Source organism: Vicia villosa, linkage group LG6 (assembly GCF_029867415.1).
Source record: "Vicia villosa cultivar HV-30 ecotype Madison, WI linkage group LG6, Vvil1.0, whole genome shotgun sequence".
In the NCBI taxonomy this organism is placed as follows: Eukaryota; Viridiplantae; Streptophyta; class Magnoliopsida; order Fabales; family Fabaceae; genus Vicia; species Vicia villosa.
Genome location: NC_081185.1, coordinates 128,058,887 through 128,085,463, shown reverse-complemented (window position 1 = coordinate 128,085,463; position 26,577 = coordinate 128,058,887). Strand labels below are relative to the sequence as shown.

Genomic DNA, 26,577 nt, shown 5'->3' with positions numbered 1-26,577 from the left:
GGAGTACCAACATTGGAAGCAAATGCTTATGGTGTTTAGAAAGATGTGTACAAGGATCAAAGGCATAAAGATGGAAAACTTTGTTCTTGATTCTCTAGTGTGTAGATCCTAACGTGTTCGAGAAGATTATTGAAGAAGAAACAACTAAAGGGGCATGAGACAAGTTAAAAAATTGTACGATGGAGATGAAAAACTGAAAAGGATGAAGTTGTAGACTTTGATAACGAACCAAGTGTAGGTGTATGGTGAATCAATCAACAATTTGCAAAAGATTGAGAAAGTGTTGAGATCTCTAACTTCAAATTTTGATTACATTATCATGTCCATTGAGGAGTTCAAGAACCTAGCTCAAATGAAGTTAGAAGAACTTCAAGCTACACTAGAGGCTCATGAAATAAGAATGAAGCAGATAAGCTCAAAAAGGGAGAAGGTGGCTGAACAGGAAATACAAGCAAGATTCACCAATAAATCTGGAAAAGAGAAAGTGAAACAAAGAAATAGTTTTGCTAGTGATGAGAATTCAAACAAGAATTCAAATTGTTATTTCTCTATAATTTGAATTGACATTATATTTGGTAAAACTAATATAGTAGCAATTAGTTAGATAGGATTTATAACTTGTAAGAGAAAGCAGGTAGAAGTTCTATTTGACAAAGGAACATGTTGAGTTGAAGTTATTCAACATCTTGAACAACATGTCCTAGAAGATGTCGAGACGTGTTGCATTCGACATTGCGCCTGCTAGTTGGATTCAAGAAGATTCAGTTTAACTTAAACAGATGCAGAATATTCAGAAGAATATTATGCAAATCCTAATTGGCGCTCAAGTTAAGGATAAAAGTATTTAAGCCAAGAAACCAAATTTGGCCGCCCTCTGTACTTTATATGATCCTTGATGTAGGCATTGTTGGAATCTTGATTGTACATTTCCCAAAAGACACAAATGTATTCTCCAATAAGTTTCTCCCAGCCCAACAATATACATTTCCAAGGCTGACAAAGTGGGAGAAGTCGAAGCTCTTATCGCACAAGAAGATGAAGTCATGGAAGGATCTGTATGATCCTCCTCGACGTATTCATCAAACAAAAGGTCATTGAAAAAAGAATCCCTAAAGGAAGCCTCCTCATCATGGGAGCCCATATAAAGCCTTTCCAAGTCAGAATCATCAGTTAGGGATATAACCTCAAGGCCCAGGCGATCATAGACAAAGGGGGACGGTTTGAAAAAGGAGATACTTCCGTTCTCTCAACAGGAGAGGAATCATTCTCAGAATCTCTAGCCAATATAATAGGACTATCACTCATTTTGATCAAAGTACAGGAAATATTGAAGACATTAAAATCCCGACGTGAAGAGGTGACATAGTAAAGCGAAGTTGACGAAAGCAAATGCGATAAGGAGAAATGGATGCTTTGTGTAACACCCGTAATGTGATTTAATATTTAATTTGGTGAATTCTAGTATTTATCGTGTCTTGTCGCGTTTTGAGTTGTCAAGTCGGGTATATTAACGGAATAGAGGGTCGAGTTTTAATAGTGATATTTGGTATTTTAGTATTAGAAATATTAATAGAATAATTAGTGGCGATTAGGAAGCATTCCGCTAAATTAAATAAATCGATTAAATTAGACAGAATAATAGTAGGGTGCATTTTATTATGTGAGCTGGTATGTGTGTGTTGTACGTTTAGTTATAGGCCCAATTAGAATTTGTGATGTAGTAGTGGCACTTAGGTTTTAGAAAAACAAAAAACATCACAATAGAAGCACAGTTGTAGCATAAGAGGGTTTTGGGAGAAAATAGCAGAGAAAGAGAAAGGCACGTAGAGCGATCGGGAGAATTCAACCGGAACCAAATTTAGAGCAATCTTCGATCTAAAGGTAAGAGTGAGGTTCTTGCTCTATAAATGGGGATATGATGAACCGTGTATGGGGTTAGGGTGATAACTTTTATATATGTTTGGTATAATTATGGTGTTTACTGTGTGGTAATTTTCTGGAAAATTTTCATGTGAAATTGCTGCTATGTTGAATGCATTGATTAATTGTGTTGGTTTGTGATTTTGGGTGAATTAATTGTTCTGATTTATTAATCTGTGAGGCTTTATGAGAAATTTATGGAAAATAGGAATAATTCTGGATTTGTGAAGAACGAAGCATTAAGAAGAGGAAGAAGAAAAAAATTTGGGACGGGGGACACCATGGCTAAGGGGCGGACACCCCATTTGGAGAAAGTGGGACAGGGTCCCACATAATTGAGGGGCGGGCGGCCTAGTGTGTGGGGCGGGCGGCCTAGTGGATAGGGGGGAAGTCCCAAACCACTTCATGCATGGGACGAGGGTCTTAATTAAATTGTAGTATATTTCCACTACTTTACCTTACTGTGTATTGCAGTTAGTAGATTTTAGTACCTAATTGAATTGGATCCACTAGTAATATATAGGTAAAGAGCATAAACAATCTAATGTAGCATGTATAAAACAGAAACAATGAAAACAAAAGGAACATTAGTACAGAGTAAGCACTAACTAACAGAGAGACTATAATAATAGAATTGTAAGCAGTACAGAGAACTAATTGATACTAGAAATAGTAGTAAGTAGCAGGAGATTATAATGAGCTATTTTAAGTGACAGTAACATTAAATAGCAGATAGAACAATTTAAGTAGGATCGTTTCGGGAATAATCCGCTAACCGGTATTTCCTTGTGACGTAATTGCGATGTTTTGTGATGTTGTGATGCGATGAATTATATGAATTGTTGTGAAGTGCAGGGAATAAAATGATGATGTAAAGACAATAAGTATTGATATTTTCCGGTGATTTAGGCGTATGGCTCGCGATGAGTTTATGATTTTGTTGTGATGTTGCATTTTATTGTGTCACATAATTTGCATTTTTGGTGACGACCTGGATTTGGTGAAACAGTGACGAAGGCTTATGCTTGTTTGAATGCCTCTAATAATTGGCAATTAGGGATGGAGGCTGAAGCCCTGGGTACCACATGCATTTGCACTTGTAGAGTCTCATTCCATTTTGTTTGTGTATGAAATTGTCTGACTTGATTGTGAATTGGGTCTGTAATAATTATGCTGCGAAAAGATGATATTTATGACTTATAACTCTAATATATTGTTTATCATAACTTTATTTATATGGTTTGATATTTCACCCTTTATTTGTTTGGCTGTTGCCTTTATACTGGTAACGTGCATGTGATAGTTGTGAGTGAAGATTAGACGCCGTAAGTTCGAGTCGGTTGTCGCTCTGATACGTAGCACTCGGTAAAAAGTTGCAACACTCGGTAAAAAGTGTTGTTGAAAGGGTGTGCTCTATCAATGGTCACAACCTTGTAAAACAACATTACGTGGCCTATAAATTCATAATTATGGGTTCAGAAAAAATACATAAAAAACACATTCTCTTCACTATATATTTCATCTTCACTACATTTGAGGTTTCATTGATCATATGCAAATTCAAAATAGGCTTAATTATCTTTGATATTCTTGCGCATTAACTTTAAGACATTTTGAGAGTGCCTGAAATACTATAAAAAAAAGCGATTCGTTCACGATTTTAATCTGGATCCATTTAATTTACAATTTAATCTGGATCCGTGTATAAGGTTTCAACAAATATACCAACTTAATTTAGATTTTAGTGTTATACTTTTTTTTTAGCTCTAGTCCTTACAAATATGTTTTTTTTAATGTTCTTTTATTTTTGTTTGTTCATATAAAACTAGTTTAAATTAGAATTGGTCCTTGCAAAATATATAGCACTTAATTTTAGTACAGAAAACTAAAATTAAATGCCCAACAAATAATACTTTACACCCTATGATTTATCAAAAATAATCCACAAGGATAGAGAGATTTTATTCATTATATATATATATATATATATATATATATATATATATATATATATATATATATATATATATATATATATATATATATATTGTGCTTAATAATACATTAACACATTATTATTTTTTAAATAAAAATATAAATCAAAGCTTAAGGTTCGAATCAATATTTTTGGATGCTTCATCCTCCTCCTGAGTCTCTTTGTGTTCATGATCAGCATCACTATTGGCACCTCCCTCTGAAAACAAACCAAAGTCAATTTCAGTCATTCTAGATTGTTGATCTTTATGCTGCAAATGGTGCAAATTCCATGCATCAAAACTTGATGATGATCCTGCAGCATGCAAAATATCTCTGTCAATTCCACAATATTGATATCCACACCCCACATTAGAGAAAAATTCCAAAGCTTTGTTCATAGTTTCGTTCTTTTTCTGGAGTCTTCTCTCCACTTTGTGACAATTTTGGTGTCCACCTAATGCTTGTGGAGAAACAAACTTTTGGTTACAAAAGTTGCATGAGTAAGCTTTTCGACTTTCTTTCGTTGGATCAATAATGAACCCAAAAAGAACAAACGGAGAAGCTTCTTTGGGTGAATTTGTTGATTCTTCTTCACCATTATCATTCTTGTGACACTTTGAACTCTTGGATTCAGCATCAGTTTTTTCTTCCAACACAATCACCTTTCGCTTCTTCGCATTATTCTGTTTGGCTGTTGAGTCTTCGTTCATTTTTTCCTTCCCCTTGTTTGTCTCATGATTAGTGCTGCACATTGTAAAGAGAGGGAAGGAAAAATGCTTTGTGTGATTTGGTGATGGAATTTTGAAGGATGAGTAAGTGTGTGAAGATTCTTGTGAATCTAAAGACATGCTTTTATAGTATTTAGATTTCCAAAATGTAATTAGATTTGGCAAGTAAAGTAATCTTGATGATTAATTTATTAATATTATAGTTAAAGTAATATTTTTTCTCTTTTTTATATACATTTTTTTTTCAAAAAATATCTTTAAGACTCATTATTATAGGAGAGACACCTTTTATAATTGTATATAATTGTAGAATAGAATTCTATACTAGAACTCAAATCACATGATGTGTAAGTGGAACATTCAACTATATTTGCTATTGATGATTTTTTTTTAATTGTTAATTTTTTTTAAAAAGTAATGAATTAATTTATATGTGTATCTAAATATTATTTTGCAAAAAAAAATATAGCTTTAGTTTATAATTAAATTGGTTTATTGAAGAGAGCTAATAAGTCAAAAACTTTTGAAGACAATCAATAAGTAAATTTAAACACGAAAAAAAAAAGCATTGACATTATAAAATAAATTTAGGATTAAATATGTTTTTTGTTTTTATAAATTATCAAATTTTGTTTGTGGTCTATATATAAAAAAAGTGGCATGTTTTGGCCTCTATAAAATAATTATGCACGTAATTTTAATCATTGTTGTTAAATCAATGTGTATTTTTGAATGATTATTTTGCAGACATGTTTAGAACGTTATAAAAAATTCCTTGAAAAATAAAACTCAAAATTTAATTTCTAAGTTGGTAATTTTATTTCCTTTATTATTTATTTTTAGAATTTTAAAAATTATATTTAATTTTTCTCAATTTAAAAAATTTGATAAATAAATATTTTACAATATTCTACACATTTATGAAAAAAATTATTGAAAATTTTTAAAATTAAAGAACAATTAAATAATTTAGAAAACTTTAGAAAATAACAAACTAAAATTGGATGCATTTGTTGGGACCAAAATATGTCATTTTTTATTAGGGACTAAATTTGAGATATTTATAAGGACAAAAAATATATTTAATTCATAAATTTATACTGTCAACCAATCACCACTATGTATTCTACTAAGTCACACTAATATTTTTAAATTAATTGTGTGGCATGACTAAATGATACTCCCTCCGTTTTTTATTATAAGTCACTTTAGAAAAAAAATTATTTAAATATAATTCACTTTACAATTTCAATACAGAATTAATTATATTTTTTCTATTATGTATTTAAATATTTATTATTTTCTCTCATCACTTATGTAAATTTATATTCTACATGTCATTAATAAAAGACAATTTTATAAAAATCTTCACAGTTTTTTATTTTCATACAATAATTATTATTTTTCTTAATAGGTGTAAAAAGTCTAAAATAATTTATAATAAAAAATAAAAGTAGTACCTCTTTATTTGATGACAATATAAAACTAATACTAGTACATTAGCTTTAATATTTTTAGACATTTATTATTTTTTGTTAGTAATGTATATATAAAATAGTTGACAAGTTAGGAGTATAATGACGACAAAAAAAATTTAGTACTTCTTTATTACTTTTCAAGTGTTTGGTTTAAAAATAGAAAAAAAACAGATTCTATTTTTATTTATTATTTATAAAGTTAAAAAATATTATTTATCATTTTATTTATATTATTTATGAACTTTTTTTAAATTGAGATGATAAAGTTACCAGGTATTTATTTTATTTTATTTTTATTAAAAAAATATTGAATAGAAATAATCAATTAAAACTATATAAATATTGAATGTTTTAATTCATATATTTAGACTCCCTTTCAAATTTATTACTAATTATAATATAATATAATAAGAATTGCCTACCTTTCATTAAATTTCAATAATGATCAAAGCTTTTAATAATTCAATAATATAATAAATAATATAATTTTAATATTTTATATAATTTTTATATACTCTTAATATAATATAATATAATATTACATTATATTATATTTATTTCTCACATTTTATTAAATTTATTTCACTTGATGTTGAAGTAACAAAAATAAGTATGTTTTTGTATCGTCTCCAGGAATTAACATGAATATCGTTAAATAATTTATATAATTCTAAGTAAAAATGTTTGAAATGATTGATTTGTTTTGTAACCAAATAAAAAATAACATCAGCTAAAAATAGAGTTTAACAGATAAAATTGAGAATGTCGTGGATAGGATTTTATTATCTTATCTTCATGCATTTTCTTGATCAATCATGTATATTTTTAGTCGTCAATTAATATTATCATTTATCGCTATACGTCTATTGTTTTATGTTTAAAATACAACGTGAAGTCAGTCGTATTGGCTAACAAACGATTTTTCAGTTGGTTAACTAATACAAAACATTAAGATTCGACAGTGTATGTGAATGTTAAATCTAAATTCGTGTCCAATATATGTGGATCATATGTAGGAATATGTCTGAGAATGGAAATGTGTTTTCATGGAGCACATCATCCTTATAAATGAATATCTTGCCAAACTTATTAAGGTATTCTAACCTATATTTTGAGATGCGGCACCTAATTAGATACATTCTTGACTCTTAAAATCTTATTTATGTCTGTTATAGGGTCGAGTAAATGGGAAGGAAGCACAACCAAAGACTTTGAGTGACACATAACTAGGTAACTTGTGATATAAGGCGTCATAAGGAGAGTGGAATTTAGGTAGCCTACAGAAGGTATTCCATTATAAGCTTATCTTCAGAAGTGTAGAGGAATAGGTGTGTGAGCTAATAAGGTCATGCCCATCTCTATTATAAGCCTATGTTTTCTTTCTACGGTACCATTTTAATGTGAAGTGTGTGGATAAGTGACTATATGAGAGATGTCTCGTTCTGACAGAAGCTTGGTAAAGGGTCTGAGTTCTCTTGTTAGTTAGATTGAACTGCTTTAATAGTTGTATGAAACTGAACTTAAACAAACTTCAGAAACAATTTGAAGGCATACATTTCTCATGACTTGTGATTTAAGTAATTAATAGATCCAAGTAAACTTGGTGTGAGCATCAACAAATGCTATATAGTATAGAAAACATGATCTTGAAGGATTTGGAGCAGGTCACCATAAGTCTGTACACACAATATCAAAAGGTGCAACATATATGTTTGAAGAATGGGGAACATGAAACCTATGTGATTTAACTAAACAATATGACTTACACAGAATAGGCTCTTTATTTTATTTTTTTGACAAAAAATAGGCTCTTTATTTGACATGTGAATTTTACAATGTTTAAGATCAAGTTTTACTGCATATAAATGCGTATGTCCTAATCTATAATGCCATAAGAAAGAAGTATTTAGTTTAGGTACATTAAACAACAACACAAGATATAGATTTGGCATTTGTAAGATGTTGAGATAAAGAGATTCTTAAAGGTTTCAATAGTAGTTGTGGAAAGAAATACAATCCACTCGAGTCAAGTCAGCCTTCAATAAGATTTACTCTAGAATCCTAAGTTTTAATATAGCACTTGTTAGTCATAAGCTCAAAAGCAACATGGTTATCTTTAGATAATTTGGATAATGATAATAAGTTTCTAGTAATGCAAGGAACGAGTAAAATATCATTAAGTTTAAGCAATGAAGAGGGATATGCAGCTGAAAACACACAGGAGGAATCTACACCGTAAATAGCTAAGGCCTCACCTATAACAACACTGGCTCTGCTATGCCCTACATAAGATTGCTTGGAATGCAAGAAAGTGGAATTAGAAGTTAGATGGTGGGAAGCACCTGAATCCATAAATAAAGCTTGTCTCTCGAGCTCCTTAGGGAGAGAGTATGCATGAGTGAATTCCATAATAGAAATTGCTTTAGATTCATATGTGGATGCTTCAAATCTGTCAGCAGACACAACTGCAAGACCAACTAAGATTGAATAGGTTAGTGTAAAGGTTTCATCAAACCTGTGCCAGCAATCAACCATAGAATGACCATATTCCACACAGATATAAAGTAGGTATTGTACCATATGAGAATCATCCTCTACCATAACTACGACCTCGAGGCAAACACCCTTGACCTCTAGTCTGTGCAGCATTTCCACGCATACCAACTGTTTGACCATTTGTGTGTGCTATATATGCACTAATAGTTGACACATCAAATTCTTGTCTGAACATGTTAAGTTGCGCTTGGTGAACATAGAGGAGTGCTTTTATATCATATAGTGTTGGTGGTTTAGCGGTTCCATACATTTACACAACAAAGGGTTTATATATACTATTCTAGTAATCTATCGAGAATAGAGTTGATTTGATCATGCTTAGATACAAATCACCAACAACTAGCAACGCATTTGTAATGTCTTTAACATGTAACACAAATTCAGTGATGGGATGATTACCTTTCTTGATAGATTTCAATTCAACGGGAAGTTATCGAACACTAGCTTTCGTGTGAGAATTAGAGTATTTGTGAATGATATCCCATACTTTAAATGCATGCTTGCAAAATAGCACACGGAGGAAACATAGATTCAAAAATGGATATTCACACTAAATAGTTCCTTTCCAGCAATTTAATGGAGATTTTTGGTCCAAAGTGATGTGAAGAGGACGATGAATCAGCTGAGACAACTGAAAAATTTGGCATCACAGTTCCTAAAGACATAGTTGGAGTAACCTCCAAAGTTTTTGTTAGAACATGAAATGTTCTGATCAATATTTCTAGTTTTGATGATAACATTATATATGAATTTTGTATAAGACAATGTGGTACCCTAATTATTCACGTTTTCCATTTCAGGAAAAGTCTAAGAGAGTATGCACAAAATCAACAATCAGAAGCTCTGACCCAGAAGATCTGGATGACTTCATCAAAACATGGTCTGGAAGACATCAGAAGATGGTCTTCAGAAAATCAGAACATGATCTGGAAGGCATCAGAAGATGGCAATCAGAAGCAAAGATCTGAAGATCTAATGGTATCACGCTACAAAGCACTTCTATAGTTTGATGACTGAAGTTGCATTTGCACCAACACTGAAGACTCTGATATTCAAATGTTACTCTAATAGTATGAGTCCAGAAGCAAGTACAAGATGAAAAGCTACAATGTCAAATTTGACTGACAAAAGGAACGTTAGAAGCTACAAAAGGCAAAGTCAGCAAGAGCAGTTGAAACAAGGCTCGAGGCAGTTGACAAAAGAGTGAAACATTAAATGCAGCAGTGTACTATTCACGTAAAGCATTAAATGCTCCTCAACGGTCACTTTTCCCTTGGCCTATATAAGTGAAGCTCTGGATGCAGAAGAACAAGTGAATTTACGCAAAGCAATCTTACGCTGCCAAATTAATTCTACACGTTATTTACACAAACAACAAAGATCTTCATCTTCAACCTCACAAATATTGTAATATCTTAGTGAGTGTTAGAACTTAATCTTGAGAGTAAATCACTTGGTGATTATAGCTTATTAAGAAGCACTTTAAACTCTTGTAACATTGTTTAATTTTCTGTAAGAGAATTCCTAGAGTGATCAAGTTGTGATCAGCATACTCTAGAAGACTTAGAAGTTGTCTAAGTGGAGAACCATTGTACTAAAGACTGATTAGTGGATTAAATCCTCAGTTGAGGTAAATCACTCGGTAAGGGGTGGAATGGGGTAGTTTGGTTAACAACGAACCAGGATAAAAATAACTTTGTGATTATTTTTTAATTGTCATTTTGAGAAACAACCCTTATTCAATCCCCCCTTTCTAAGTGTTTTTCACTCCTTCAATTGGCATCAGAGCGCCGGTTCTAGGTGGAAACACTTGACCGTGTTAGAGAAAAGATTCAGGAAGAAAAACACACTATGGCAAATCCTACTCCAACACCAACTAATACTAAACAAAGCAACAATGGTAACTCTGGCTTTAATGGATTCAATAGACCACCAGTCTTTGATGGTGAGAACTTTGAATATTGGAAAGATAGACTTGAAAGTTACTTCCTATGTCAAGATGGTGATTTATAGGATCTAGTATTAGATGGTTACAAACATCCAGTATCTGCTCAAGGAGCCAAGCTTACTAGACAGGCTATGAGTGATGATCAAAAGAAAAAGTTCAAGAATCATCACAAATCAAGAACTATACTGTTAAATGCTATCTCACATGCTGAGTATGAGAAGATCACAAACAGAGAAACTGCTCATGACATCTTTGAATCTTTGAAGATGACTCATGAAGGAAATGCACAAGTCAAGGAGACAAAAGCTCTGGCTCTCATCCAGAAGTATGAAGCATTCAAGATGGAAGATGAAGAAAACATTGAAGCAATATTCTCCAGATTCCAGACTCTGACTGCTGGATTGAGAGTGCTAGACAAGAGATACACAAAAGCTGATCATGTTAAAAAGATAATCAGAAGTTTACCCAGAAGATGGGGACTAATGGTTACAACATTCAAGATTGCAAAGAATTTGAATGAAGTATCTCTTGAGGAGCTTATAAGGTGCACTAAGAAGTCATGAGATTGAGCTTGATGCAAATGAGCCTTAGAAGAAAGATAAGTCTATTGCTTTAAAATCTAAAAATAAACATTGTGCTAACGCTTTTCAAGCAGAAGAAGAAGGATCTGACGAATCAGAGTCAGAAGAAGAAGATGAATTGTCTCTCATATCCAGAAGGGTGAATCAACTTTGAAAAAGCAAGCAGAGAAGATTCAAGAACTTCAAGAAACCTGAAAAGGGAGAATGTTCTGAACACAGAAGATCTGGCAAAAAGAAAGTAGTGTGCTATGAATGCAAAGAACCTGGACACTACAAGAATGAATGTCCTAAGCTTCAAAGAGAAAAGTCCAGAAAGAATTATAAGGTTAATTAAAATGAGTGATTTGTCAAAATAACTAAAGTAGGAATCAAACTGAAGACAAGGGAGGTTAATTATGGTTCACGAAATTAGTAGCACGTCCACTAGGCTACACGCTCGCTTTGATGCATGAATGTAATACATAATATTTAATATAAATGTCTTTAATTTACAAAGCTCATGAACTCAAATTTTGAGGCCCCATCTTTTTTGAGACCCTGGGCTATGGGCCTGCTTGCTCTGGCCTAGGACCGGCGCTGAATTTAATTAAAATGCAGTGTAAAGATATTTTATATTATCAATCATTAATTTATTTAAGAATTTTAACTTTTATTTTAATTTCTTTTAAAATAATGGATTTGAATGATATAATAATGTAAAAAATTTACATCCACAATACATAATAATATAACTCTTAAAAGAAAGTTGAGATATTTAAAATTTTGAAGGATCTCATTGTCATTGCACATATCACATAAGCCACTTAAATAATAAAAATCAGCAATCAAATATACAAAATTAAAAAACAATGTACGATTCCTTTTTTTCTTCAATAAAAGTAAAAGAAAACATTGAATAAAAAATAAACTAGCATTCAAAAAACTGTGATCAGTCAAACCTTAGTGATTAAAAAATGCTTCAATAGAAAAATATTTATGAGATTTACATATATCCAGAGTCACAAATTAAGAAAGAAAGAAAAAATCATCAAAATTCACTGATTATAGACTTACCCGTTATAGAAACAAAAATAAAAAATAATGGTTTTAGCCTCTCATTATTGTAAAAAAAATTAAATGTTTCATAAATTTCTAAAGAGTTTGTACACTTCATCACAAGACAAATATGAATTGAGAGAAGAAAATCGAAGTTTTAGTCAATTGTTTGAATCATCATTCAAGCAAAAAAGTGAGAGAAAATCCAAGAAACTGTTATCAGCTTCTCAAATTCAAGAAACATGGCCTCTTTGAATATCACACAGCCACAAGTTCATCAACCAACTCTTCACATTCAGGTTTTATTTCTTTGTTCTTGTTTTTTCTAATCTTTTCTTCTTCATTTTTTCCATTTCTGATCCATTATAGCGCCACCATTGTTTCAAGCGCAGGCACCAAATTCAACCTTTACAAACACAACAACAGTCACAGGACAAGCAGTGAAATGGATATTCCAGATTCTTTTCTACTTGCAACTGGTCTTGATTTCAGCCTTGGTGATTTTCATCATCATATATGATCGTAGGTTAAACTCTTCAACACACCATTTCCACCCTAAGAAATGGTACCCTCCACTTCTAGCATCAACACTATGTGCAGCAATTCTTGGTTTCACATGGCAATGTATCATTGCATGTTACCCGAAAAAGGCACTCGTAGCAGCATTTTGGTTGAGTCCTCTATTAACATTGGCAATGGGAATAATGTTCATGTTAATCAGTACTGCATGGAGTTGGATACCTGGATTAGTTTCTTTGTTATCTGCGGCAATTCAATCAATATATGGATTATGGGTAAAGAACAATAACAGATTCAAATACGCCACAGAAATGTTTCAAGATTCGATAGCTTATCCTCCTGCTAAAACCAAGTGTTTGACATTCTTATCGATCATCGTCGCTACTCTTTACTGCTGTTTTCTGGTGTATGGAATCGGAGGCGCGAGAGCTATCGAAAACAAAACCAAACTAACTGATATTTGCATCTTGGTAATCATTCTGAGCCTTGGATGGACAATGCAGGTTATGAAGAATGCAATGCAAGTCATAGTTTCACGGGTCAAGTATATCTTTTTTACCGAAGATAGAGACATGAAGATTGGAAATGCATTCTGTGACACAATCAAACACTTAATAGGAAGTGTTTCTCTAGGCTCCATCCTTGTTCCAGTCATCGTACTCTTCCGAGGCTTCGCGCGATCGCAACATCTACTTGGAGGTAAAGATGGTGACTGCATGTTTTCATGCGATTCATGCGCGATGGGACTCGCAACGCTTCTTGTGAGTTGTGCAAATAGATGGGGTTTTGTGCACGTTGGAGTTTATAACAAAGGGTTTGTGCAAGCTTCTTCTGATACTTGGGAGATGTTCATGAAAGTTGGATTACAGGAACTGATAGATTTGGATATCACCGGTGCATTTTGTTTCCTCAGTGGTGTTGCAGTTGGTGCAATCTGTTGTCTTGTGAGTGGAATTTGGAGTCTTGTAGTGTACAAGGACTATGCCATGGAACTATCCATTTATGCTTTCATCATTGGCTATTTCATTGTAAGAACTTAGTTACAATTATTGAATAGAAACTATCTTGTACATTACTTGTATAATGATTAACATAAAACATTGTTGGAATTTGCTTTTTGCAGTGTAGGTTGGCGATTGCATGGCCACAAGCATCTGTTTCAGCTTACTATGTGGCATACGCGCAGAATCCACAGGACATGCAATTTGAGCAAACGATTAAAGCACGTTTGGAGCAGCTACGCGTATTGCATTTACAAAGTCCGATTACAACAGAAACGGAGGAGATTCGTAGAGCTTATTTGCAAAGTCCATGAGCTAAGAGTTTTTAGCTGAACTTAAACACGGAAACATGGAAAGAAAGAAGAACATGTTATCCCCTAGAATAGATAATAGGATAGAATTAGAACACTGATTAGTTGGTTTACTTTTTGTTTAGTCTTCTAGTATTATGAATTCTTTGATAGTGTTGGTACTTTACTCGTCTACATGGAGATGAAATATATATGATTTTTTTTACAGGAAAATTTTGATGTCTCATAAAGTTTTTTGAGAACCGTTACACCAATCTGGCTAGCATTTGTTTTCAAAGTTGACTTGTTCGATTCAGTGTCATGGGAATACCTTCTCTATGTTCTTAAGCGCATGAAATTTGGAAGCAAATGAATTAAGTGGATTCAAGCTCATGTTTTTTCCAGTTCACTTTCTGTTCTGATCAATGGAATCCCCATCATGAATTTTCAAGCAAGGAAAGGTCTTTCGCTAGGGGGAGCCTTTTTCTCCGTTTTTATTCATTATTGCGGTTGAAGACATTGCATGGTTATTTAAAATTGCTTGTTCTCTGTCTAATTTCCATCACTTTAAATTGTCAAATAATTTTGAGTCTGAGCTTCTACAATTTGTGTACGATACTTGCTCAATAAAAGTTGTGCTACGATGGTTTCGAATTGGCATCTGGCTTATGCATTAATTTTCATAAAAATAAAATTTTGGGTTTTAACGTTGACTTGGGATTAAGGGTATGTTTGGTTGTGGAATTTTGGATTAGCTTTTGAAATATCCAAAATCAATTTTAGAGGTGTAAAATTGATTCTGGGTGATTTTGAGACGTTTGTTTTATCAAAAGTAAAATTGATTATGCTTCTAGAATTCATTCTAGTTGAAGCTAGAATTTGTAACTTCTACCTGCAAAATTGATTTTGGTGATTTTTACACTGAAATTTATTGTTCAACTCACTTTTACATAAATGTATCTAAACAAAAATCAATTATGCTAAACTCAATTCTGTTAAAATCAATTCTACCAAACTCAATTATGCTATAATCAACCTGTTCACCGCTAATCCAAACACATTTTAAGTATGTTTGGTTCAATTTTTTATGAGGGGATTGGAGGTAATCAAATTCGTTCCTGGAATAATTATTTGTTCCCTCCAAATTGGAGGGATTTGGAGGGGAGGTGAGGGAGAGGAGTTATGATAAAATCTATTTTTGTTATATTGACAAAATTATCCTCACTTTTTAATTAAAATTCTAAATTATTTTTAATATATATTATACGTTAATTTTTGTCTCTTTATTAGAATTCCTCCATTTTTTTTACGACAACTCTATTATTTTTTATTAATATGTTGATTTAACTTTCTCTTATTTTTTCATGTGTTTTATATTATTCATTTTTATTCATTATTTTGTTTGTAAGAACTTAATTATTTTATAAGTTATTGTGGTTGATTACATATCTAAGTATTAACTAATAGACTTCTTATATGCTCATCTTCCAAAAGCCATCACGATGGTTTTTATTGTTTTGATCTCGAAGAACCATAACCTCCAGGGTCCCAATGACTATTGTCCAATATGTTTGATATGAAGAGTTTATAGGATTATCTCAAAATTGTAAGCTGGGAGATTGAAAAAGGTTATTGGTAAACTCATCTCAAAAAGTTGGTCTGCATTTATTCCTAAATCAACACATGTTTGATGGAGTTGTAGTGGTCATCGAATTGGTGAAAATACCAACACAAAGGTGTTATATACTGTCTACCATACAAAGTCTCAAACTGTGTCATTCCAATACTAGAATGTAAATTGTTGTTGTAAGTCAACTCGATCAATGATAAATTATTGTCTCAGTTACCTCTCTGTTCTAAAACACAAGCTCTCAGCAAATTCTCTAAAGAGTGGATAATCCTGTCTGACTGACCACTTGTCTACGGATGATAATCAAAACTCAGCTTTAGTTTAGTACCGTGGCTTTTTGTAAACTCCCCCAGAACCTCGATGTAAATCTCAGGTCTCTATCAGAAACAATATTCAAAGGAATACCATACAACTCAAACTAAATTCATAATCCTTCAGAAATTCAAGCCATCTGATTTGCCTCATAATCAATTCCTTTTGATCGAATATCTACTTTAAACTTTTGTGATCACTAAACACTACAAATCTGGAACCAAACAAATAATGTCTTCAAACTTTGAGAACAAAAATCATAGCTGCTAACTCCAGGTCATGCGTAGGATAATTCCTCTCATGAACTTTCAATTGTCTAGAAGCATAAGACACAACCTGACTATTCTGCATCAACACACCACTTAGACTCATCTTTGAAGCATCGGAATACACTATAAATGATGAATTTGGACTAGGCAAAATTAAGACTGGTGGAGTAGTCAACTTCCTCTTGAGTTCTTGAAAACTCTCCTCACACTAAGCATCTCACATATAAAATTGACCTTTTTCGAGTCAACTGAGTCAAAGGTAATTCAAAATTTGAAAATCCTTCGATAAATCTTCTGTAATAATCTGTTAAACCAAGGAAGCTTCTAATACCAATAAAAGACATTGGAGCTTCCCACTGCAACATTGCATTAACTTTCGACAGGTCAACAACAATACCATTATCAAACCCTAATAGCTTGATTTGCATCTTTAACCGCATTTACCGCTTATACGTAACTTCAGTTCTCATTGGACATTTAGTTGTCATCATTAACCATTAGTTGTGTTCATCAAAATTTATTGTCTTTGTTAAATGCATATCTCATGCAAAATAAGGTTCCACAACATTATTTTCATCATGTTGCTTCCTTGTTTTGGACACACTGAGACATAATGTCTCACACAATGTCATGACATCTTGCTACACATATTGCCGATAAAATGACGCCAACCATATGTAACATCAAACTCCATTATTATTATCCCGACATTCAATTGGGGAGATCTTATTCCTTTATTTGGTTGTATCCAATGAAGTAATTAAAGTTATCCTTGTATGAGATCCGAACTATATCTAGATCCTAATTTACTTTATCTCTAAGGTCTAAGACGAACATGAAATACACTATCAAAAGATAGAATATGCATCATTTATCTTAGTTACCGTTTCTAGATAGTTGTGGCGATATTTTCTAACAAATGTCATTGTGGTTTAGACAAATCTACCCTTGCAGCAAGTACTTATTTCCCAAATTCAAAGGGATGACTAACAAAGTGGTCAATTGAATTGTCCATGTTTGACATCTTCATAAGTGGTCCAGTGAATTTGAAAACTTCATAGAAAAAATGACTCCATGCATATTAGAGCCAGCCCACACTAAGGTCGTATTCATGGACGCGTCATCTAACACTCAGGGAAATGGCAACAGTTTCATTTTAGAGAACAATGTCAGATTGGTGATTAAGGTATCCTTACGCTTTGAATTACCTACCTCCAATAATCAAGATGAATATGAAGTTGTCATCACATGTCTTTCATGTGCCACCGAGATACGAAAAAAACATTAGACTACGAACGGATTCTCAAGCCTTCTCAAGTCCTTTGGGCATATCGGACAACATCCCACCATTCAACAAGCGAGACACCCTTTTGACTTATGTATGGAGCCGAAGATGTCATCCTTGTTGAAATAGGGGAACTTAGTTGGAGGACGGCGCGCCTCTTACTGGAAAAAGACAACACCTAGGAAATTGGGGAGGAAGTCGACCTTTTAGAAGAAATGAGAGAATCTACTACCCTCATGAGTGTTGTTATGAAGCAAGTAAACGCAGCCAAATACAACAAGTGAGTTCAACCTCGAGAGTTCCAATCAAGAGACCTCGCATTGTGATGAGCCGACATCGGAAGGAAGAATATCAGAGATGGAAAGCTTGAAATCAATTAGGAAGGATCATACATGATCAAAACTAGCACTAGAAATGGAGCCTGCACTCTAAATACCCTAACCGTGGAGCCAATCCCCCTGACATGGAATGCATCCAAACTCAAATACTATTTTAGATAAATACTGTCCAAGTTGCCTAAACACAAATGACTGAGATACCCACACTCACATTCATATTTGTTTATTTTAGTAGGTAATCACATATGCTTGTTTATGTATTTGTTTGATATATTTTTACTTCATTCTTTGTGAATATTTATATTCTCGAAATATGAATCCAATTATCATCCATAATCAATTGTTACCAATTAAATAATGGTTTATAAAAAAAATTGAAAATTACAACATCGCTTAAATGTTTATACTTAATTATTATAAGATTTACATATATCAAGAGTCACCAATTTAGAAGGAGAGAAATCAAACATCAAAATTCAATGATTAAAGACTTGCACAATATAGAAACTGCTTTCATCATAATTTCTGAAGAGTTAGTTCACGTCACGTCATCACAGCACAAATATACACATTTGAACAGCTTTCACAATATGATAGAAGACCGAAGATATAGTCAATAAATAGCTTGTAAAGCAAACCAATTGTGATGTGAAATGTACCATTGATTCAATCATCCAAGCAAAACGAATTTCTGAGATTCTATCTGAGTTTGTTACATTGGTGGGGAGCAAGAAAGTGAAAGAAAATTCAAGAAGCATGGCCTCTTCCAGTAGCACACAACCACAAGTTCCACAGCAACTTCAAGTTCAACAGCAGCAACCTCTTCACATTCAAGTATTCTTTCTTTTTGTTTCTATAATCTTACAATATTCTCGAGTTTATACCATTTTTGTCGATACATGATTACAGGAATAATGCTGCTATGTAATGGCATTGATTTTTCCTATTGCATGTTTAATATATAGAATGCTAAAGCCAAGTTGGTTGTTTCAGGTGGTACAGGCACAAGATTCAATGGTAGCACTAGCAGTGAGATGGATATTCAAAATTCTTTTCTACATGCAACTCTTCTTGATTTCAGTCTTGCTGATTTTCATCACTAGGTATGATCCTACCTTAGACTCTTCAACAACCCACCATTTCCACCCTGACAAATGGTACCCTCCACTTCTAGCATCAACATTATGTGCAGGAATTCTTGGTTTTACATGGCATTGTTTCATTGCATGCTACCCGAAAGAGGCATTCCGGATCCCATTTTGTTTGAGTCCACTGTTAACATTGCAAATGGGATTGATGTTTTTGTCAATCGGATCTCCATGGAGTTTGATACTTGTATTAGGATCTTACTTATTTGCAGATTTACAGTCAAAGTATGTACGACGAGTCTATTGCAGTAACATGATCAAGTACACCGACAAAATGTATCAAGATTTAATAGATTTTCTTCCTGCTAAAACCAAGTGCTTGGCATTCTTATCAATCACCGTCGGTACTCTTTACTGCTGTTTTCTGGTGTATGGAATTGGAGGCGCAAGAAGAGCGACCGGAAACATACAAGCAGACACATACATCTTACTGATCTTTCTGAGCCTTGGATGGACAATGCAGGTTATGAAGAATGCAATGCAAGTCACAATTTCATGGGTCCAGTATATACGTTTCACCGATCATATCAGCGTGGAACATTAGAGTTGCATTTTGCCACACAATCAAACACTTAATTGGAAGTGTTTCTCTAGGCTCCATCCTCACCCCGGTCATTGAATCTTCCGAGATATTGCACGATTATTAAATCTATATGCATATGAAGATGATTGTTCATGTGCAATGGAACTTGCAGCGCGTCTTATGAGTTGGGGAAATATATGGGGTTTCGTGCCCGTTGGAGTTTATCAGAAAGGGTTTGTCCAAGCTTCTTCTGATACTTAATGTTCATGAGCAGAGGTCGATTACGGGAACTGATAGATTTGGATCTGACAGGTGCATTCTGTTTCCTGAGTGGTGTTTCAGTAGGGGCAATCTGTAGTCTTGTGAGTGGATTTTGGAGTCTTATAGTGTACAAGGACTATGCCGTGGAACTATCCATTTATGCTTTCTTCTTATTTCATTGTAAGAACTAAGTTAGAATTATTGGATAAAAACTATCTTGTGGATATTACTAACATAAAACATTGTATGAATTTTTGTTTGCAGTGCCGGTTAGCACTCGCATGGCCACAAGCATCTGTCTCAGCTTACTATGTGGCCTACGCACAGAATCCACAGGACATGCAATTTGAGCAAACTATTAAAGCACGATTGGAGCAGTTTCGCGTTGCTACACGAAGTAACAGAAGAGGGAGGCAATTCAGGAGGAGTTTCGCCAACTGAACTGTACGAAGTCCAGCAGCTGAGAATTTTTAGCAGAGCTTAAACATGGAAAGATCAGTAAAGAACATATCATCCCTTAGATAATATAGGATAGGACACTGATTACTTGATTTACTTTTGTTGTAGACTTCAAATATGACAAATTCTTTCATAATGTTGGTACTTTACCATCTACATGAATAGAGATGAAACATGATATTTTTCCGGCTAAATTTTGATGTCGAATAAAGTTTTCTTTGATTTTTGTGTATATTTTGTGTAAATTAACTCCTCCAAGTGCCTTTTCAGTTAATTGAAGTGGTAGCTCATGCATAAAATCAACTATAAGTAACTTACATGTAAGTTCATTTAAGGTAATCGATCTGTGTGACAAAAGAATATTGCGAGTTTACATAATTAAGAACTTAAGACTGGTCTGGTTTGTAATTGTAGAAATCCTTGACATAAACAAAATTGAAAATGATTATGACTTACAAGCAATGCCAACCAAAACATTACATATTGGTAGTACAACAGAATTCCAAAAAGTCGACATAGATCATTTCGGTCCTAGATGACCTCGTCCCCCGCATTCTGTACACATTATATTACCAGTTCCCCCGCAACCTACATGTGCGAAAATTTTCAAATCAAAAACATTAGTCAACAGCAACATTGTTCTGTGGCTTTATACAATTATCATTGTGCAAGTGCATCCTTTTTAAGTGCAAGGTGCATGAGATTGAACAGGAAATAGAATATACCTAGGCAGCGAACTTTAACGATTATGCCCTGGCTTTCCATTATGGAGTCTACATATAGACCAGAACCGGCACAAGTGGCGCAAAGCATCGCACCTTTGGCATGGCAATCAGTGCATCGAGAATTGTTACCGATTGCTTTCTCGGCCAAAGATAACCCAACAGGCTTTTCAATTATTTCTTCTGGGATAGCTTTATCATAACAAAAAAGATTTTCGAGATCACTTCTGCGTCTTTTCTCATCTTTCTTTAAACTTGAGACAGACTGAAACATAAGGAAACAGTTAGCTATGACAATCTTTTGCATACCTCTCTAGTATGACAGCAAATGTGCATATACTACATTGAGTTATCTAAATTGTCAAAAGTCTACAGCTGTTACTAAAACGGTAGTATATTTACAAAAGGATCCTTTCCTCACCCAACAGCAGTCAGATCATACAATACAAGTTTAAAACTGGTGGACATTAAAAAGTCACAAAATAGGTTCACAACACAGCACACAAAAACCATAACTGGTTCAAGTTTATGAACAAATAGAGAAATACAAGGTCCAAAAGTACTAAAGAGTAAAGAGTGAGGATTAGACCAGACCCAACCCGGCTAAACCAGAATTTCAAATTGATGGATAAATTGACAACTTGTGAATGTATTCATAACTTGGCCTGCAAAAAGGGCATAACAAGTTCAAAATTGATGCACAAATTAACTAGTTTTCCCTAGTTGGAGCTAGATTTAGATTGGTAGAGTTTGACAACCGAAAAGTCTTTATTTATTCTCAATCCCATAACTTAAGTAGACAATAGTAGCATAGCATGTGAAGACTAATTGACTTACGTGTAAATTCAATAAAATCGCAAGTCGTTATGCCTTGAAATAATTTAATCCGATTTTAGGGTATGTCAGTATGCAAAATAGGTAGCTCATGCCATTTAACTATCTCATTTCTCACCATTAATGACAAATGTACTACTATTTGCATAGCTGTTGTCCAAACTTGCGCTAAGCTAGCCCAGATTTTACAAGGAAAAAACCGTATGCAGTGCCCGTATATGTTACACGCGTTCAGCCGAATGAACTTTCCTAATAAAGATCAATCCTCTATCTTTGATTGATCAGGTTTCAAAAATAGTTTACATATGATATGATAATGGAAAACTCCATCAATTTGTATTTCAGATTCAGTTTTCTGATCTCAACTCATCAAACACTCTTTGTCCCTCTTTCTGGCCAACATTAAACAACATTCTCTAAAATCACATTCACATATACAAATCAATCCTCTTAAGTCTAAACTCTTCCCAAATTATACCAACGTATCCGTACCTTAGTTTTTTAGAAAATGTCGTACTTCATACCAGTACCCATACCGGGTACTGGGTACGTACCCGTACCTATGCAACACAGTCCTAATCAAAACATATTTGATGGAGTTGTAGTGGTCAACGAATTGGTGGATTTTATTTGTAGGATTAAGAAAGACATGTTTGTTTTCAAAGTTGATTTCGAAAAAGTCTTTGATAGTGTCATGTGAATACCTTCTCTATATTCTTAAATGCATGAAATTTGGAAGCAAATGAATTAAGTGGATTCACACTCATATGTTTTCTAGTTCACTTTCTGATCAGTGGAGTTAGAAACTTGTATTTTATATATTTTGTTATATTCTACAGTACAGAAACATATGCATATATATACAAGTGAGTCTTGGAGACCAAGATCCAAGAATCATGCTAGCTATAATGTTTTGCCACTAATAAGGAAACTAATAATGCTAGGCTATTATTGTCTATTAATTATAATTTGATACTGTCATGACAGATCCAAGACATAATGGTTTATGTCTCTAACTCCCCCCTTCAAACTAGTGGTGACAGGATCACCCCAAGTTTGTCTCTAAGTTGATTGAATCGTGTATGGCTTAGGGGCTTAGTGAGACAGTCAGCAATCTGATCAGCTGTAGGAACATAGGCAATAACAATCTCATTTTGTAACACTTTATCTCTGACATAATGGACATCAATTTCAATATGTTTTGAACGAGCATGCATGACTGGATTGGATGCTAATGCCTTAGCACTTAAGTTGTCACACCATAGTATTGGTTTCCTTGGCAATGGAAGCTCGAGTTCAGCAAGTAGCGATTGAGTCCATGCTACTTCAGAAGCCAAATCAGCCAGTGCTCTATATTCAGATTCTGTACTTGATCTTGAGACTACCTTTTGTTTTCTTGAGGACCAAGAAACAAGAGTTTCACCAAGGAAAACACATTGGCCTGCCATTGATTTTCTGTCGTCAATACTAGTGGCCCAATCAGCATCTGAAAACCCTGTTATGTCCAGATCAGTTGATTGCTTGATATGTAAGCAATAATTGATGGTGCCTCTGAGATACCTCAAAATCCTTTTTATGCCTTGCCAGTGATCAACCGTAGGTGAACTCATGTATTGGCTGAGTTTGTTGACGGAGAATGCTATGTCTGGTCTTGTGTGTGTCAAGTATTGCAATCCTCCTATGGCTTGCCTAAACACAGTTGGATCTTGTAACTTGTCCCCCTCAACTGTGAATTGCTTCCCCGTTACCATAGGGGTTGGACAAGATGAAGCATGTTCCATGTTGAATTTCTTCAACAAGTCACCTATGTATTTGGATTGCTTGAGGTACATGCCACTTGCATCTCTATGGGCCTCTATTCCCAAAAAATAGTGTAGCTCACCCAGGTTCTTTAATGAGAAAACAACATTGAGTTGTTTGATAAAAGCATCAAGAACCATGGTGTTGTTGCCTGTAACTATGATGTCATCAACATAGATGAGGAGAAAAATAATATGGTTTTTACCTTTGAGTGTAAAAAGAGAGGAATCACTTTTTGTATTTCGAAATCCCCAGCTAAGCAGTGCATTTTTGAGACTATCAAACCAAGCTCGTGGTGCCTGCTTCAATCCATAGATTGCCTTCGATAGTTTGCATATGTGATTTGGTTTAGTTAAATCTACAAATCCCATTGGTTGGTGCATGAATACTGTTTCTTTGAGAGATCCATTGAGGAAGGCATTGTTGATGTCTAATTGCTTGATTTTCCAATTGGAATGAACTGCAATTGAAAGGATGATCCTGACAGTGCTTGCTTTGACCACAGGACTAAATGTCTCTTCATAGTCTAGTCCTGGTGTTTGTTGGAAACCTTTGGCAACTAAACGTGCTTTCCTTCTTTCTATAGATCCATTTGCTTTGTACTTGGTCTTGAAAACCCATTTGCAATCAATGATATTTTCTTGGTTTTGTTTAGGCACTAGTGTCCAAGTGTTGTTCGACATTAGAGCTTGAAATTCATTTTGCATTGCTTCTTTCCATTGGGGTCTTGTGAGGGCTTCTTTGGCATTGGTAGGATCCACGTCATCAATACACGTCTCAGTTATTCCAATGTATGGTAATTTTGGTTTGTGAATGCCGGATTTGCTTCTGGTACGCATACGTGTGTCTGAGTCAGTGCTAGGGCCTGCTTCTGCGATGTTTTGATGAGTGATGTTTGGTGCTTCAAAGTGATCCATGGCCTCATGTACTGAGTTGTTTACTGGTGAACTATTGTTTCCATGATCTGTCTCAATGTGATTGTCTTGAACATCTTCAATTTGAGTTGTTTCTTCTGCATTTTCCAGGTTATTGCCAGTTTGAGTTGCTTCTACAATTACTGGTGTAGGATCACTATTTTGAGAATTACCTGCATGATGAAGGGAAATGAAACAAAATTTTCAGTTAGTGTTTTTAAAGGACTTCTTGTATTGAGAAATCCATCATGGAATGGAAAATGATCTTCATTAAATATGACATGTCTTGAGGTGAAGATTCTTCCATGGGGATTGATGCATTTGTAGCCTTTGTGTGAGTTGCTATAGCCAAGAAATACACATCTGGTTGTGTGAAACTGTAACTTATGTTGATTGTATGGTTTAAGGCAAGGATAACAAGCACAACCAAAAGGTTTTAATAATGTGTAATCTGGTTTCTTATGGTATATGAGATAGTAGGGACTCTCATTTTGAGTGACTACTGAGGGTAACCTGTTTATAAGATATACTGCAGTAGAGAAGGCTTCCCACCAATAATGTAAAGGCATTTGAGCTTGAGCAAGTAAGGTTAGTCCAAATTCAGCAATGTGCCTATGCTTTCGCTCGGCTCTGCCATTTTGTTGTGAGGTATAGGGACATGACATTCTAAATTGTATACCTGTTTCTATGGCAAGTTTTTGTACTGGTTTATATTCACCCCCACCATCACATTGAATTGTTTTGATCCTTTTATTGAATTGATTTTCTACCAAGTTTTTAAATTGAATGAAAACTTGTGCAGTATCAGATTTTTGTTTCAAAGGATAAATCCATGTAAATCTACTAAAATCATCAACAAAGTGAACATAATATTTGAACCCTGATGGTGATGTTGTTGGTGCAGGGCCCCATACATCAGTGTGAACCAACTCAAGGGTTTCCTGAGCATGGGAGGAGGAAGATTTAAAAGGTAACAAATGCATTTTTCCATATTGACAGGCCTCACAAAAACTAAAGTGATCACTGTGTGACAGTTTCACATTACAACTTTTTAAGACTTTATCTAGGACTTTATTGTTAGGGTGACCAAGTCTTCTATGCCAGCTTTCTTTGACAGATATATAAGCATGTGGATCTTTTTCAATCCCTGAGAGCTGGTATAATCCCTCCTTAAGTGTCCCTCTTAGTATTTCCTTCCCTGTCAGCTTGTCCTTCACAAAGCAAGAATTGGCATCAAACTCAATAAGAATGTTATTGTCAGCAGCTAGTTTAGACACACTCACAAGATTTTTGGTAATGTTAGGCACATATAACACATTATGCAAATTGAGTGATTTAAGTTTGGAGGAACCTGTGGCCACAATTTTTAATTTCTCACCATTTCCAACAACTAAGGAATTCTTACCATGATGCTCAGTCAGATCTTGAAATTTGTCAGTATGATGTGTCACATGGTTACTTGCACCACTGTCAAAGTACCAGTCACAATCTTGCACATAATTTTGTGATGCGTGGAATGCATTGTGTGATCCATGGTTTCCACCATCTGCTGGTTGGTTTGATCCTTGATAGGCTTTGTCAAACCTGTAGAAGCACTGTACTGCTGTATGGCCAATTTTAGAGCAGACCTGACATGTTGGTTTTGAGTTTCTGCCACGTCCTCTTCCACCTCGCCAACCTCTAGAGTTGGAGCCTCTCCAATTTCCATTGGAGCCAAACTTGTTACCTCTCCAATTGCCTTGGTGATCAGTTTTGTGAGCCAAGTTTGCTGAGGAATTGATGCTTAAGTTGTTGAGACTATTTAGCTGCTCAATTCTGCTTTCAAAACTTAGCAATTGGGATTGCAAATCAATCCAGCTCAAAGTAGTTTGGTCAGAAAGTTTAACAACTACAGGATTATACTCTGAGTCGAGACCATTTAAGGTTTGAATAATAAGATCTGAGTTAGAGACTGGATTACCTGCAAGTTTCAGTTTGTCAGAAAGGTTTTTCATCTTGATGAGATAGTCTTGCATTTTCATCTCTCCTTTCCTTAAACTGTGAAATTCT

General features: G+C 34.2%; 3 protein-coding genes and 1 pseudogene across 3 annotated transcripts; 2 read left to right on the top strand and 2 right to left on the bottom strand.

Moving 5' to 3' along the window:
- Positions 1–3,978: 3,978 nt before the first annotated feature.
- LOC131612338 (uncharacterized) lies at positions 3,979–4,702 on the bottom strand. The gene has a single exon (XM_058884131.1). It carries the CDS (start codon positions 4,647–4,649, stop codon positions 4,020–4,022), a length of 630 nt encoding a protein of 209 aa, XP_058740114.1. The 5' UTR covers positions 4,650–4,702; the 3' UTR covers positions 3,979–4,019.
- A 7,763-nt stretch (positions 4,703–12,465) lies between these two features.
- On the top strand, positions 12,466–14,057 carry LOC131614636 (protein PNS1-like). Its single transcript, XM_058886195.1, has 3 exons — positions 12,466–12,522; positions 12,616–13,770; positions 13,866–14,057. Exons 1-3 carry the CDS (start codon positions 12,466–12,468, stop codon positions 14,055–14,057), a joined length of 1,404 nt encoding a protein of 467 aa, XP_058742178.1.
- Positions 14,058–18,623: 4,566 nt separating this feature from the next.
- Positions 18,624–20,149, top strand: LOC131614635 (uncharacterized; annotated as a pseudogene).
- A 413-nt stretch (positions 20,150–20,562) lies between these two features.
- On the bottom strand, positions 20,563–21,302 carry LOC131612337 (uncharacterized). The gene is made up of 2 exons (XM_058884130.1): positions 20,984–21,302; positions 20,563–20,846 (listed from the first exon to the last, which is right to left on the bottom strand). The coding sequence occupies exons 1-2, from the start codon at positions 21,285–21,287 to the stop codon at positions 20,779–20,781; spliced, it is 372 nt and encodes a 123-aa protein (XP_058740113.1). The 5' UTR covers positions 21,288–21,302; the 3' UTR covers positions 20,563–20,778.
- Positions 21,303–26,577: the final 5,275 nt, after the last annotated feature.

Bases quoted from the DNA above. Each gene is read 5' to 3' on its own strand.
- LOC131612338 (XM_058884131.1), bottom strand. From the start codon at position 4,649: ATGTGCAGCACTAATCATGAGACAAACAAGGGGAAGGAAAAAATGAAC.
- LOC131614636 (XM_058886195.1), top strand. From the start codon at position 12,466: ATGGCCTCTTTGAATATCACACAGCCACAAGTTCATCAACCAACTCTT. The intron at 12,523-12,615 runs GTTTTATTTCTT...TTTCAAGCGCAG, and splicing joins AACCAACTCTTCACATTCAG to GCACCAAATTCAACCTTTAC. The intron at 13,771-13,865 runs GTAAGAACTTAG...TGCTTTTTGCAG, and splicing joins TCATCATTGGCTATTTCATT to TGTAGGTTGGCGATTGCATG.
- LOC131612337 (XM_058884130.1), bottom strand. From the start codon at position 21,287: ATGCAAAAGATTGTCATAGCTAACTGTTTCCTTATGTTTCAGTCTGTC. The intron at 20,847-20,983 runs GTATATTCTATT...TCGCACATGTAG, and splicing joins CGTTAAAGTTCGCTGCCTAG to GTTGCGGGGGAACTGGTAAT.